The sequence below is a fragment of the Denticeps clupeoides genome, chromosome 16 (genome assembly GCF_900700375.1).
Source record: "Denticeps clupeoides chromosome 16, fDenClu1.1, whole genome shotgun sequence".
Taxonomy (NCBI): domain Eukaryota; kingdom Metazoa; phylum Chordata; class Actinopteri; order Clupeiformes; family Denticipitidae; genus Denticeps; species Denticeps clupeoides.
In genome coordinates, this window is record NC_041722.1 from 19679344 (window position 1) to 19695708 (window position 16365).

Genomic DNA, 16365 nt, shown 5'->3' on the forward strand with positions numbered 1-16365 from the left:
AAAAATACTTAAACGAAGAAATGGAGAGTTAAATTTGTCCTCTCCGTTTCTTTTTTTGCTGATCCGAAAACTGATCCAATCTAAACCAGGAGTTTTTTTATTCTTTGCACCACTACTAATCATTAAAATTGGTTTTTGTTTCACTTTGCTTCATTTTCTCCTTGACTTATCTCGATAAGGTTATTAAAGGGACCAGGGCTGAGAACCATATGGATGTAAGTGACATTTTTAGAAGACTTTACAGGATTGCAAAAACAAAACATGAACAACTTTGTGTGTTTTCATTAAAAAAAAATTCTTTAAACACATGGGTGAGAGTATATATTTTTCATTTTTACAAAAATGCCCTTTTGGCACCTTCTTAGCCTTCTTTGTGTTCAGTGATAAGTCATTTGGTTCATCATGTTCCTGGTAGAAAGAGCTGATCAAGCCTGTCACTTGATATGTATATCTCAATTTCTTAGAAATGAAAGCTTATTCTTAAACTGGAGGCAGAGATATCTGAAATGTCCAGTGCATTTTCATATATATTACGTAACTGAACACCTGAGAGTAATCCTGGACATGGTAGCCATGAATTTGGTGTGCATTGAAAAGATGACCGGAACTAGCGAATCCTGCCCTGGATTCTTCCTTCTGTGGGCGGAGTCTGCATCCTCACGATATATTTGCATGGGATTCCCCCCGGTTTCCAAAAACACGTAAACTAGACGTAACGGCGACTATATCGACCATAGATATAAAGTGTGTTAGTGAATGGTGTGTGTGCCCCCTGAGGTGCCCAGTATTCCCGGATGGGATCCAGCAGTCACAACCATGAACATGAGGAAGTGGTTACGGAAAATGGCTGAATAAAATGTTAATTTGGGTCTATTTTTCTATAAAATACCTGCAGTGGTAGTTCGCTATTAGAAGTGCATGCTCAAGCACTCTTAAGTCCAGCGTTGGCCTGTCTCATGAAGTCACCCCCAGAGATTCACTGCTGCGTCAGGTCTTAATGAGACATAATGCTTCGAGACAAATCGAATTAGCTTACAGTGACAACAGAACAACTGAGTCACTCGTCACATGTAACTTCTGCGCACCAGGCCACAGTGCCCACGCGCGCCGCTTTTTCCCAGATTTGGAGACGGTGGAATCAGCACAGATGAGGTCGAGCGCGGAGCAGGGGTCTACAGGAGCCGTTTTAACCAGATTAATCCCGGCCTCATCCCCACAGCTCGATGCACAGGCCCCGACAGTAAGAGTGGGATCACAGCTGACAAATCCGGTGGAAATGGGCCCTGCTATTGCTTCTCCTGACCCACTAAAGCCCCAGAGGCCTGGATAATGCAGGCCTACTCTCTTAATCCCCCGCCCAGTAAGCTTGTTTGGACGAAGCCGGGCGCTCAGGCTTCTTTAATCTGGGTTAAATGACATAGGGAGGAGCAGCCTTCCATAAAGGAAAGTAAGTACGAGGAGCAGATGATAAAGAGTGGCACACACACTACTGCCAGTTCCCGTGTCATATATAAAATGGAGCCAGATTCTACAATTCACTCACATACTTGGCCAATAAATGCAATTCTGATTTTGATTTAACGACTTGTCCTGTTATGTTGGGTTACTAATTCTACAATATTCCCTATATTTAAATAAATGTCTGGAAAATAATAATGTAATTCTTTCATGCATAATTGAAATGTTCACTGCTTCCATATCCCTGGGCTTGCTTGCATTTTGAGTTGTCACACCGTGTCCATGTGAGTCTCTGCCAGATGTTTCTCCTGCATTAGACTGAAGGCAGGTTTGGCTCTGGATACTCCCAGATAAGCAGCTGCAGAAAGTAGTTTAAAATGGGTCCCACCACTCTCGCTTGGTTTTAAAAGGCCCTTTCTGATGTTAAGGAAGCTCCCTCTGAAGTTCCTCACGAGTCTGGACCAACCCTAACCCAACGGCAATTACGTTGAGCTGAACACGTTTGATGGACATTTGACTCTCATACCATTTCAAATCTCCCCGACACGTCCTCTGACATGTCAGCCATGCGAGGCGGTCTCTCATCTGCCAGACCTCATGGGTAAATTCACAGAAGTAATTGTCGGAAAAGGGGGCCAAAATCAGCTCTAAACAGAGTGGCTTCCAGGCAATCTGAAACCAATCTCTCCATTTCCTCCATCACTGCCAGTCCATTCAGTCCGTCCACGCAGATCTGAGCTCGTAAACTGTTATCTAATAAGAAGCCTCGTCTGATGTCCCATTTGAGTGACAGCCATATTATGGGCAAATAATCCCAGAGATGATGGCGTTGCATCTCGCAGTTTGCACGTCCCCCTCAGACCCGGGGAGCGTGGCCCAGCTGTCCCGCGGAGATGAACGCGGCGAGCAGGTTAATGCCTGGTGATTAACGCGGGAGATGACTCCGCTCCCCCCTGCCTGGGACGGGTTCGTTGGCGCCCGGCGGTGTAAACGTCCCCACTAACCTTTCTGCCGGAGCGGCACCTGGTCTTTCGCTGAGGTGTGACTAATCGCAGCTAATTTCGCGAAGTTCGTCTGTCCCGTGGCGTTCAAGCAATTCGTTTTTCCTCACTGCTCACATTTAAATCGCCTCTCAAATGGTTTCCGTACACAGGGGCGCCTTTTTTTATTAAAGTTCTATTTCATTCAGTTTCAGCAAGGTCGTGCTAAAACCATAGCAGGGAAATGGAGACCAAATGTAATGCATCATTTCCGACTACATTGTGTTTAATTAAAAAAATTGTAATTTGCGTGTTGGGTACATTTGGTTTGGATATCAACGCAAAAGAACATTAATGCTTGCTGGTTTTCTCACTTAACGTTTCTCAAATGGGTTTTTTTCTTCTGCAAATATGAATGAAACATCATATCAGGTCCACCTAGCCGGCAGAATATCGAGTACGTCTCGATATGCAAATGAGCACACACACACAAGCAAGTACGGGCTAGCTACCAGTGGCGCAGTGGTGGCCTAGAGGGTTGAGGAAGCGGCCCCCGTAAACAGGAGGTTGCCGGTTCGAATCCCGACCTGCCAAGGTGCCACTGAGGTGCCACTGAGCAAAGCACATTCCCCACACACTGCTCCCCTGGCGCCTGTCATGGCTGCCCACTGCTCACTCAGGGTGATGGGTTAAATGCAGAGGACAAATTTCACTGTGTGCACCGCGTGCTGTGCTGCTGTGTATCACAACTGAAAATCACTCCACTTTATTTATTATTACTTTATTAGCTTTGCTAGTAAAAATACTGCTGAATCATTCACTCTCAGGCTAATAAGATGCAGACAAATGTAGACATATCGGGCTGTAATCTGTCTCAATGTCCATGTCTTTTTTTATTCTTATTTTTACAGGCGGTCCCCGTATGATGCACGTTTAATACGGGCCTCTTCCTCACTTCTGAATGGCCGCTGAGGGAGTATACAGGGAGTGCAGAATTATTAGGCAAGTTGTATTTTTGAGGAATAATTTTATTATTGAACAACAACCATGTTCTCAAAGATCCAAAAAACTCATTAATATCAAAGCTGAATGTTTTGGAAGTAGTTTTCAGTTTGTTTTTATTTTTAGCTATTTTAGGGGGATATCTGTGTGTGCAGGTGACTATTACTGTGCATAATTATTAGGCAACTTAACAAAAAACAAATATATACCCATTTCAATTATTTATTTTTACCAGTGAAACCAATATAACATCTCCAACATTTGATGATGGACCACAGGTTCTCAATGGGGTTCAGATCAGGTGAACAAGGAGGCCATGTCATTAGTTTTTCTTCTTTTATACCCTTTCTTGCCAGCCACGCTGTGGAGTACTTGGACGCGTGTGATGGAGCATTGTCCTGCATGAAAATCATGTTTTTCTTGAAGGATGCAGACTTCTTCCTGTACCACTGCTTGAAGAAGGTGTCTTCCAGAAACTGGCAGTAGGACTGGGAGTTGAGCTTGACTCCATCCTCAACCCGAAAAGGCCCCACAAGCTCATCTTTGATGATACCAGCCCAAACCAGTACTCCACCTCCACCTTGCTGGCGTCTGAGTCGGACTGGAGCTCTCTGCTCTTTACCAATCCAGCCACGGGCCCATCAAGACTCACTCTCATTTCAACAGTACATAAAACCGTAGAAAAATCAGTCTTGAGATATTTCTTGGCCCAGTCTTGACGTGTGTCTTGTTCAGTGGTGGTCGTCTTTCAGCCTTTCTTACCTTGGCCATGTCTCTGAGTATTGCACACCTTGTGCTTTTGGGCACTCCATTGATGTTGCAGCTCTGAAATATGGCCAAACTGGTGCCAAGTGGCATCTTGGCAGCTGCACGCTTGACTTTTCTCAGTTCATGGGCAGTTATTTTGCGCCTTGGTTTTTCCACACACTTCTTGCGACCCTGTTGACTATTTTGAATGAAACGCTTGATTGTTCGATGATCACGCTTCAGAAGCTTTACAATTTTAAGAGTGCTGCATCCCTCTGCAAGATATCTCACTATTTTTGACTTTTCTGAGCCTGTCAAGTCCTTCTTTTGACCCATTTTGCCAAAGGAAAGGAAGTTGCCTAATAATTATGCACACCTGATATAGGGTGTTGATGTCATTAGACCACACCCCTTCTCATTACAGAGATGCACATCACCTAATATGCTTAATTGGTAGTAGGCTTTCAAGCCTATACAGCTTGGAGTAAGAGAACATGCATGAAGAGGATGATGTGGACAAAATACTCATTTGCCTAATAATTCTGCACTCCCTGTATTAGGAATCTGCGCCTTCCCCCTGCCGGGGTTTTTTCTTGCACTAGGCAAGTCAGGCCGAGGAAGAGCTGAAGCCTCGCCGTGATCCAACATGACCCAGAAATCTCCTGCTTTTCTGGCCGACGTCCATCTTGCCCTGCAGCTCCGTTGCGTGTCTAATTGTGGCCTTGTTAACACTGTTATTCTGTAATGCTTTTAAATGAATGCTTGGAAATTGGAGCCGTGCAGCACTCCACCGTAGCCCATTTAGTTCAGGGGACGAGGACGTTTCTCTCGTCTCGGGTTGCACCGAGTGCATCTGATTTGTCGATTTATTGTGGTGATTTATTGTTATGAAGTTTGCTGGTTATGAAGTCGGAGGGGGGGGGGTTGGTTCTGCCGGGGCCGCTCTCGCTCTGCTGATGCGGGGCCAGGCCAGTTCGTGGGACGAATTGTCCGAAATTACCCGGGCCGGAGAAGTACAGTAGAAATGTGAAATGTGAACGTTGGCCTGTACGTGCAGGCCGGGGGTCCGCGTGTTTGCGGGGGTGAAGTGTGACCGGCACCCTCCGGCACTGTCGCTCCCTCGGCTGCAGTTGGCAGCTGTCGTCCAGTGAGCATCAGATGGCCAGCCGTGAGGGGGGTGACCTTGAGCCACCAAATCAGTCTCGGGCAAAATTGATTTGGGAGGGCCGCTTGGGGACTGGCACTCTTGACAGCCAGTCAGGCCAGTTGACCGGTCCTGGGTGCCAGTGGTGGCATTTCAGCGCCACGGGGCTCCATCAACATGGCGCATCCGGACGCATCCGTTTTTTCCCGCTCTTCAGATGGTGGTTGAGTGGCACGTGCCAAGGGATGTGAGTGCCACTGCTGACCAGTGCTCTACCATGCATGCGTAAGCAGTGCAGGCCTCCAGGGACACGATTATGGATGCATGAAATCCGGTGGCATCTGAACAGCTTGGGCCAGATGTTTGCTGAATGTCTTTTTTTTTTGAAGACTTTGGATGTGAGGATATGAACTTAGAAGTTCATTGGAAGAAAATGTAGATCATTGGGGTGAATGATGACAGATTTGTCAGTAAATTCAGCGTTTACCAGAGTCAGTAGTTACAGGGACAGTCCCCCACAAGGAGACACTCAGGGTTAAGAGTCTTGCTCAGGGACACGATTGTAGTAAGTGGGGTTTGAACCTGGGACTTTTATTACCCACTAGGCTTGTCTCTACCCTATAGTGGCGGAATTGGTGCTTATTATTATAAATAAGAAATTGCTGCTGAACTGTGACGCCTTTGTGGTACGTTCTTCGGTTGCAGAAGGTAGGGCCGGGTTGTGTTTTGTGAGAACATTAGTCGTAATCAACAAATATACAGTATTGGTCTGGATGGAGTGCAAGCCTTTCTAATTCATTTACATTTACATTTACAGCATTTATCAGAGCGACTTACAATCATTAGTTACAGGGACAGTCTCCCTGGAGCAACTTAGGGTTAAGTGTCTTGCTCAGGGACACAATGGTAGTAAGTGGGATTCGAACCCGGGTCTTCTGGTTCATAGGCGCATGTGTTACCCACTAGGCTACTACCACCCTAATTCAGTTCAGGCAGAAGTTACTCCTACAGACTTTTTGACAAGATACATACGTAAATGCTGGTAATGTGACGATAACTATGATTAAATATATCATGTAATATTGCAGATGAATAAATATGGTTTGCAAAATAAAAACTATACTAAAATGTCTCATTGAGGAAAACGAGACGTTTGTTTCGTATTATTATTATGCAGTATTTCTGTTTTCGCAGATTCAATTCCTGTTTGCACATTATTTGGATTTCAGAATGCTTGTGGTGGGTCTTAGATATATGGTGGTGAGTTATCAGATGGTTGGGGGAAAAAGATGAACACGCACTTTCTTTATAATGAAGTGAAAAAGAAATAGAATGTGTGGTCGAAAAAAAAAAACCTAAAATGTCATCAGTCCAACTAGACTAAAATAGTCATGGATAATTCTGACTAAATATGACTTAGTGATGCCTTCGTTGCCACTGTAATTACTGTTATTAAGACTATGATGGTACATTAATAAGTATTAATACATGCGAACTACATTTTATGTTGTGAAATACTAGCACACTATCAATATTTCCCCTCTTCTTGGTTGGAGGGATGGTAAATTGAAGTGTGACTAAGGGACTTGCACACAACTAAAGACCCAGCAGATGCAGTGTTTCACTTATAAATTACCCAGAAGCCTCTCCCACACGTCTCTGGGAGAGCTGAGGGAAGAATGCAAGCCTTTGACTCATGCTAGGGCCCCGGACGTCTCTGCCGGCCCAGTGCTCATTCGACATGACTGCTTAATGACTTCCACTGCAGCGGGGGCCGAATCCGACCTGACGTCCACTCAATATCCCAGGAAGCGGCGCCGCTCTCCGGCTGCTTTTAAACAGACCACATCACAGACCCCGTGGAGGAAGGACAGACAGTTTTCACCGCCCATCAATTTGTTCGCAAAATCGATGGTATATTGACCATGCAGGATTTGGGGAGTACGAATCCGGTAATTCCTTGAAGAAATGGAAGTGATACAGAGTGTTACGCTCGTACTTCGGAAAGCCTGTTCGTTGGTCGTTCAGTGCAGTGATCGTAGGATTGAATCCCTTGACTTATTTCTTACGAAATTGTTTCAAAAATCAATGATTTAATTTCCCAGAAATGCAATCACTAGGAGTGACAAGTAACATAATTCATTACTGTTGCTTAGCAACATATGGCTTGGTGCATCATGTGTTGCATCCTGACGTGCATTAAAATGGAAAATTCGAACCGTTTTTTTGCAATATGCATATTCAATGCACACATTTCTCGACTGGACTGGACAGCAATTGTAATTTTTTCTGGACATGTGCGGGCAGAAGGTTTTGTTTTTTGAAGACAAAACGGATAGAGACCGCAGGGCCCGCGCCGTCAGCCTGGATCGATGCCTGATTCACGGAACTCGCTCTCGCAACACTAAAAGAATGGATTATGCTGCGAGGGGCACTTTCCCAGACAACATTCTGTCCATCGTCGGAGGAGCTTGTCATCAAAGGACCATTTCCTCTGCGCTCGTCCTCAGCAGTGCCCCACCTGCCCTTCCTGGGCGCACGGGGAGAGAACATTTGGGCGGGAGAGAGAATACATGTCCACCAGCTCTGGCAAAAATATATATATATATATATATCCGCTTTTCTACAGACTTATCTTGACCCTCAGTTCTCAGTAAATTTGCAACAACAGATGTGCCCAGGCTTGCAGAATCCCTCATTCGCACACACCCCCGGGGGGGGGGGGAGGCGCCAGGGAGGCAGGCAGAGGCCTGCTATTGTCAGCCATTACCGGCGGTGAAAAATCCCTGCGAAGGGACAGCTGTGTTGTGCTGGCTGTGAACTGGAGGTGTGAGGCTTGCGTGACAAACCGCTGCCGGGGGGCGCGGTGACAGAACGCCACCTGACCCGCCTCATGCCGAGGATGGTCTGCCCATCTCATGTAGAAGTCTCGTGTGAAGTTACGTGTTGCACACTGATTTCTCGGATTGCAGAAGGGCAGAATGTTCAAGTTTTGCAAAATTAACACTATAATTAAATATAAGGAGAAATTGAAGTGAAACACTGCAGCACAGCACACGGTGAAATGTGTCCTCTGTATTTAACCTTCACCCTTGATGACAGTGGGCACCATGACAGGCACCCGGGGAGCAGTGTGGGGGAACGGTGCACCTTGGCCACTGAGCAAACCTTCCGATTAAACCTTCCACACACAGAAGCCTCTTCCTTAACCACTAGGCCACCACTGCCCCAGCATGATCAATGATCGCAATAAAATTCCCGGTGATCAGCTTTGGGCATTTTTCACAATTGTGTTTCGTGTGTATGGTTTCATGGCATGGAGCTGCATGGCACACATCTGGTTATGTTTTCCTGTCGCCTTGGTGTCCGGGCCCTGTGAGCCGACGCCACCATCCCCGGAGCTTCTCAGGTAGTCCGCTGGCCCATTGTCACGATCCGGTCCGAAATGGGGTTACTCCGGACCGGAGTTTCATTTTTGTCATGTGAAATGTTCCCTAATCGTTTTCACCTGTGTAAAAACAATGAAGACCATGTGGTGTGGGAGAAGAGAATAGAGTGTGTAGAAAAAACTCTTTCTCCCTCCACACAAATCTCTGTTTTCAACCACTCCAATTTGATGTTACCTGGCAGAAAGAGGCATGGCACAGTAGAGGTTAAAAATGAACAGTTTCTAATTTATTAACACCGGTAAATAATTATTGTGGTTACATGTGAATATTGAATGTAAAAATGTACCAAGGTTACAGCGAAAATAAAAATGAGAAGAAAGAGTAAAGAGGGAGAAGAGAAAGAGAGGGGGAGAGAAAGGCTCAGAAGCCTTCCGGCTTCCGATGGAAAACCCCCTGAGCAAGAAGCTCAGAGGTCTTTTTTTCCACATGTGAGCAGACTTTTATACCCCTGGCCTACAGGAAGTTGTCACTGGCCTACAGGAAGTTGTCACTGACCAATCAGAACTTGTTGTTTCTGATGTCACGCCCCCCGGTGCCTCCCATTTGGGGAAGACAAAGAGGGTGGGCGGTCCTGACGGCTGATACTTCACACGTAACCGTCAGACAAAAGACATGTAAAACAGAGGTGTCGAATCTTCACGCACAACCATCGACACAGGAATGTCACACTTCCCCCTGCAGACATCTGTTATGCAAGGCAAAAGCAGGCTCCCGTGATGTCCATTCTTACACCTGTGTTAATTGTATAAAGCTGCCCTGTTCGTTTCTGTTAGCTGTCAGGTCTTTAACGTTATGTTCCATGTTCACCAGTGTCTACGTCTTGGATGTCTCCCCTGTCTTGTGATTCACAATTAAACCCCGGTTTAGTGATGTCAGGTGAAAGCGTCCTTCATTCTTCGTTCCTCGTCACTCCTCGTCCTGCTTTCCATTCACCCGCCGCGTCATGCCCACATGGACGTGACACCCATCATCTGTACGCCTGAAGTCCCATCATATGCCTGGTCATGTGCGATCATTTACTGCGCGAGCTCGACCCGCCAAGGTTTACAGCTTTAAATCAGATAAATTTATGCAAATATATTTTTTTAAGTGATTTTTAAAGTGAAGTGATTGTCACATGTGATACACAGCAGCATAGCGCATGGTGCACACAGTGAAATTTGTCCTCTGTATTTAACCATCACCCTGAGTGAACAGTGGGCAGCCATGACAGGCGCCCGGGGAGCAGTGTGTGGGGACGGTGCTTTGCTCAGTGGCACCTCAGTGGCACCTTGGCGGATCGGGATTCGAACCGGCAACCTTCTGATTACAGACCCGCTTCTTTAACCGCTAGGCCACCACTTCCCCACAATTTAAATAAATATGCAAACACACACACAGATACAATATACTTTCCCTTATTGAACAATTAGATTTTTTTTTTAATTTGCCATACTGAAATAGAAGAGACCAGAGATAATAAGCAGTTTATTAATATATAGAACCATGACTATCGTCACCCTTCTCAGCTCACGGGTTGCTTTTTGGGGCAGTGGTGGCCTAGTGGTTAAGGAAGCGGCCCGTAATCAGAAGGTTGCTGGTTCGAATCCCGATCTGCCAAGGTACCACTGACAATCACTTCACTTTCACTCAGCATATTTCACTCTTTGCTGGATTTACGGAGTGAAACACATCACTTGTTTCAAAATTGAAATGGACGTTAGGAGTAGAAGTGAAACGACTGAAATAAAAGCTCTTAAGAAATTTAAATTATCTGTGATTATTGAAAAAAAAGTGCTCTAATCTTCATAATAATGACACAAAGGGTCAGTTTTCCATTTATGATATAAGCTGAGTTCCATACTAAGAGATAACTTTGTTCAATTTCGAATAGAATAGGAATTTTAGCATTTTAAAGAAGTAAGGGTGGCCGGCAGATCATCAGAATACTACAGCGCACACAGTCTGACTGTCTGCTGGCAAATCGTGAGTATTCTGCTAAATCACCAATATCTGAATCGCCGACGTGAAGAACAACACGGCCACTTACTCACTGTCCATCTGTCCACTCACACTACCTCAAATGACAGTCGCTAAGGACGCTTTCATGCTGCCACCTTTGTCTGAATCAGAGGACCCAGGAGTGAACAGTCTGGTGTTGGTGAGAGAGCACAGGAAGTGCCGGAAATGAATCACGTAGAGCGTGTGTGATGATGTCGTTATTGGCAACAACGTCATTATTGAAGTTCCACATGGACCCCATATACACTACTCACATTAAGTTAGGAATATTGTGAGGGACTTAGTGGATGTCATATATACGGTGTTTGTTTCACTGCAGACAGTTTTGGGATAGGGAGCCAGTTGCATTGGGGTGATAGACACGCCTCATTTTGTGTTTTCCATGTAATGGTGTCATTGTGTGCAGGTGTGCCTTATATTGGGGCCAACATCAAGAGACAACCTCTCTCAATGTGACATCAGTTTTATATTCAGTGGGTATAAATAGCTGGTATTGTCAGTAAGTCATTCCAAGTTCATCATTCAAACAGCCATGAACACACAACGTCACTTAACGGACGAGCAGCGTAACCTGGCTACGGCGCACCTTCAGGTCAGATGTTGCCCGTGAACTTGGTGTGTCATCAAAGTGTCATCAGCAGACTTGCATCAAGACACAGAACTACTGACAGACCCAGGAGTGGAGCCCCACGAGTGACAGACCGCAATGATGACAAGTACCTAAGGACCGACATACTCAGACATCATTATGCAACACAGCTGCATGCCCGTTTACAAGATGTACTAGGATTTCCAGACAAACCATTTGCAACCACATGTGATGCATGTGTTACCTTAAATGCATTTGCCAGTTTGAAACCCGAACCGCCAAGGTACAACTAAGGTCCCCTTGATGAAGGTACCGTCCCCACTCACTGCTCCCCGGGCGCCTGTCATGGCTGCCCACTGCTCACCAAGGGTGATTGTTAAATACAGAGGACACGTTTCACCGTGTCACAGTGTGCTGTGCTGCAGTGTTTCACAATGACAATCACTTCACTTTTCATTGACCTTGAATGGCAGTGCATTTACAGCAATTACAAACATACAGGTAGCACTGGCCAAATGTTAACGCATAAATTCTATTATTTAATGACTCTGTATTAACATGAGAAGAACAACTTGTGTTCGAAGCTAAAATAAGTGGTTTCTCTGTGAGTATTTATGCATTTTAACAGCAACCATTAGCTGTAATGCATCGGCAACACAATACAATTAGCGTCTGCAGTTAGTGGTGTAGAATGGAGCACGATATCATTCCCGAATGCCCAGTTCTGCTCAAAAGCACATTCTCTGAATTCTCTGACTCCAAAACAAAGGAATCCTTTTGGCTGTGAACATTTTTACATTTAGAACATTTCTGAAGACATCTGCTAGAACAGTGCCTGGCACTTAAACACAATGCTCCGACACTGGCTTTGATCCCCACAGAGGGACTTATTTTGATGTTTGTTTTTTTTATTTATTTATCACAATCATAATTGGTCCTTCAGAGACTTGTCTGATTATTGATTTGAATGCACCAAGCTAAAGTAACTCCCACTGCTCGGTCTTTCGCCCCTGTTACGAGCTGGAGGCCGCGTGCTTCCGCATCAGTTAACGGCGTTTGTAATGTGTGAGGTCGGCAGGACCTTGTCATTGATTTTGCGTTCAGATGTTCCTTCCACATTAGTCTGAAATGGAAAAGCAGCTGTGATCCGGTGGACTCTGTGATGACCCCTTAGTAGGTGTCACCCACACCACAGACATGAGTAAATGGGAGACAAAAGGACCCGAGATGTTGAGGAGAGGTGTGGACGGGGACGAAATCTGATTAGCTCCGTTTGAATATTCCCAAAGTTATTTGTACGGCGTGCTGGACCTTGCCAAAAATGGCAACAGCGTTTTTTTTTCTTTGCACGGTGTGAAATGTGGAGGCGTCGAGAGAATCTGCTCCAAAACCAGCCAGCCTCCAGTGGAGGATTATCAGAGTGGAAAAAAAAAAAAAAAACTGAGGAGAGGACGGGTTAATAGAGCGCTGCACACAGCACATATAATGGTGTTCTGTCAAATGGTCGGATAAATATGTGCACAGGCGACACGCTGCTATTCCGCTGACCTTTTGAACCCTAAAGATTTCCTTGCATGCTGCAGTGGAAACGCGAGGTCTTCGATTTTTGGAGCAAGTTTAATTGGGATTGTACTTCCTTCCATGTCAGGTTGCATTCAGTGTCGCCACGTTTTCATGTTAATCACTGGGATTATTTAACTAAATAAGCGGACGCCTTTTGCGTAGCTGCATTTTGTCCAGCTGTGTACTGCGAACGAGATCCCCATGTATCCTGAATGCAGCATTTACTCTCAGATCTTTGAAGAGGTCATGAAAATATGACACAATATGGCAACCTTGGTTCTTCTATCACAGCATGGAACACTAGGAACATATGTTAATAAAATGGACCTCAGAATTCCAAAAACCTGGACCCTGTCTTGACCGCGCCATTAGTATTCAAATAGTTCATCTGAAGTCATGAAAATGCTTCTCCCCAAGATGGAAATATGTTTTTCTAAAATTGTCTTTTCTCTTTTTCATCATCCACCCCACTTCATTGCTTCCATGTCTCTCTGGGGATCCTTGCTTTGTGACACAGTGAGCTCGAACCAGAGCAGCCCCACCCATGAGTACCCCGACTGTCGGGATGGAGGCAGTGAGGCCAGCCTGCTGGTGTCCCCACTGGTGGTGGCGGGCATCGTCATTGGCCTGGTGCTCTTCCTCTCCTGCGTCACCATCATCGTGGGCAGCCTCCGCAAGGACAGCCGCCTGCGCAACCCTCACATGCGGGCCAGCTACGGTGGGTGTAAATCGGAGCTTTTCAAATGTAAACCTCACATTTTACTTCAAAATTCAATCGATAACAATCATTAAGAGTAAATGTGTCGCTTTTGAATTGTTATGGGGTGCTTCTCAGGGCCGGTCTGTGGCATAGGCAATATAGGCCCCATCCATCCATGGGGTGCCAAAAATGGAGGAAGAAAAAAAAAGTGTTTCGGTATTAATGTGTCTCAATATGAAAAGCACAAGCCAACATGAATGTACCTGCTTAACAAAGCCTATTAATTAGTAGTAGAAATAATAGTAATAAAGCGTAACTTTCCTATCAGCAATATGGCAAGCCGACACCGCCAAATATTGGCATGTTTGTTGTTTTAAACGCTGTACAGCATTTTGTTGCAAGAAAACAGGGAGGAAAAAAACGCTGTTTTTCCTAAATGTTACCCTGGGCTCCAAATTTGTTAGGCCCAGATGCTTCTTCAGAAATGTCCATTCAGTGTTTACTGTGTGTGCTTCAAATCAAGATAATTCATGATACTGTCACCAAAATGAAAGTGAGCCGCATGTATTGCTGCAGCCCCCGACGGCGTGTCTTACGGAGGCTCAATAGGTGAGCTGCGGTCCACCTGCATCGAGGAGTTCCCACCGGCGTTCGACTTCGATTCCTACGTGGAGACGCTGTCGCAGGTCAACGCCATCTACCCAGACTCCCCGCCTCGGTGAGTGTCTGCTCTTCAGAGCAAATCTCCACAACATTACATTTTTCAGGGCAGTGAGGAAACGAGAAGGTCCAGGAGCCCAGCACCATCTCAGCTGGGACTACGGTGTAAATCGATCCCCTGATAACAACACATGGATTTACGGGTGTTTGAACGTGTCAGATGTAATAAGGGGTGTGGTAATGTGAAGTAGGTAGGGATTAAAAGGGGAGATCTCGTCAACTGTGAGTGGGTGTCAAGATCGCGGTGCAGCGGTTAAGGAAGCGCCCCCGTAAACGGAAGGTCGCCGGTTCGAATCCCAATCCGCCAAGGTGCCTCTGAGCAAAGCACCGTCACCACACACTGCTCCCCGGGCGCCTGTCATGGCCGCCCACTGCTCACCAAGGGTGATGGATTAAATGCAGAGGACAAGTTTCAGCGTGTGCTGTGCATCACTTCACTTTTTCACTTTCACTTGTTTCAGTGATTGGTAAAAGTGTTTCACTCGTTGTAAATTGGTTTTATTGAATGTAAATTTTTTTAACCAAACCCTTTCTAAACCTGCTGGGTTTAACCAAACCCTTTCTAAATTTCCCCCTACTAATCCACTAATCTAAATGATTTTTTTTTTTTTTACCTTTGTCCAACAGTGAGAGAATTAATAATACTGTTCAAACCAGTTCAACTTGTGCCGATTGTATCATTAATATTTTAAGAATGACAATATTGTTATTAAAAGAATGACATGAAACTGCTGTGATGTAAGTTGCTGTCGTTTTACGGCGTGTCTCAAGGCACAGTGGATAAGAAGAATTGGTTACTCTGTTAAATGCACTACTTTTTGATGTAGACTGAAATTTTTCGGGCAGTTTATTTTTTATTATAAAAAAAAGTGCTTATAAAAGAGCACCATCATGCTGCACCATGTTTCCTTATGAGCGTTTGATTGCCTCCTCTGAGACATATCAGAAAGTCAACAGTGCCGTCCAATGTGCTTTTAGTTCCTCGGAGAGGCCCTTGGGTACCATCGCAGAGCAGATGGGGGCAGAGATACATCTTGGTTAAGGCACTAATTACCACTTTTCGCTGCATTGTCATAAAAGCACAAATGAACTTTAAATCACCCAGAGACAGGAGGCAATAAAGCGTATTAGGAAGACAACAGATGTGTCAAGTTCCCCTCTGCCCCCCTGCCTGTCAGCACCTTGTTCACCTGTCAGCGGACCTCCCTGCTCGCCCCGGTTATTTGGGTCTCTGCGAGCCTCTCGCTTTTGGTTGCACGTGACACTTTACAATCATCCCAGAGCAACGAAGCCCAGGGAGCCCAAAGGGCCCAGACCGGAACCATGCAGAGGTTTAATGCCTTGCATGCACGTTTACTGCAAAATGCTGCAACTGTTTGCCATTTGTTTTATCATTTGCATAATTTCTATCGTTTATGAAGAATTGTAAGCTACAATTTGTCCTTTTTTCCATGCAGAATCATGCCATTTTCACAGTCACTAAAATACTTTCTCCATTTAAACTTCACCGAGTTGCAGCTATGTGATTGGCTGTTTCTCAAAATCCTGCTGGGCTAACATGCTAGTGCATCAGTCTGTTTATTTGAGCGGGACAGCCCACCTCATCTCACCTCCACCCGCACCCCTAACTCAACTTTGTTGCTGTGAAATGCCACCGGCATGAATAAGGGCGTGTCCTGCTGTGCTGGGTTTAATTGGTTTAATTGGAGCATTTAATACCTCCCCACTGCTATCCGTACGATCTTTGACCGGGTAGAAGGTTGCCGGTTTTGTTTTATTTCTGTCACCCACCTCACTTAGAATTAGAGCGATACACAATTTTTTTTACATTTTGGACAGACTCACCGGCGATAATGTGGGACCTTCCTCCTTCCGCCCGCCTCATCAGATGGGACTCGTGATTGTGAAATGTCAGCACATCCCTGCTGAGTTGTCCTGTAGCTGGTCACTCCAAAGGTCATCTCCATAACAAATGGACTCGCTCAGCTACGCACGTCATTTCTGCTCTGGGT

The 16365-nt window shown here is 45.4% G+C and overlaps 1 protein-coding gene across 5 annotated transcripts in view; it reads left to right on the forward strand.

Annotated features, from left to right (window-relative positions):
• bean1 (brain expressed, associated with NEDD4, 1) overlaps positions 1–16365 on the forward strand; it is a 36835-nt gene that overhangs the window by 11554 nt on the left and 8916 nt on the right. For all 5 annotated transcript variants that reach the window (XR_003742733.1, XR_003742732.1, XM_028956245.1 and 2 more), the window contains exons 4-5: positions 13451–13651; positions 14210–14351. Coding sequence is in view for 3 of the 5 variants with exons in the window: in XM_028956245.1 (XP_028812078.1) it covers positions 13451–13651; positions 14210–14351 (343 nt within the window). In the remaining 2 variants the exon portion in view is untranslated. The remainder of the gene's footprint in view (positions 1–13450; positions 13652–14209; positions 14352–16365) is intronic.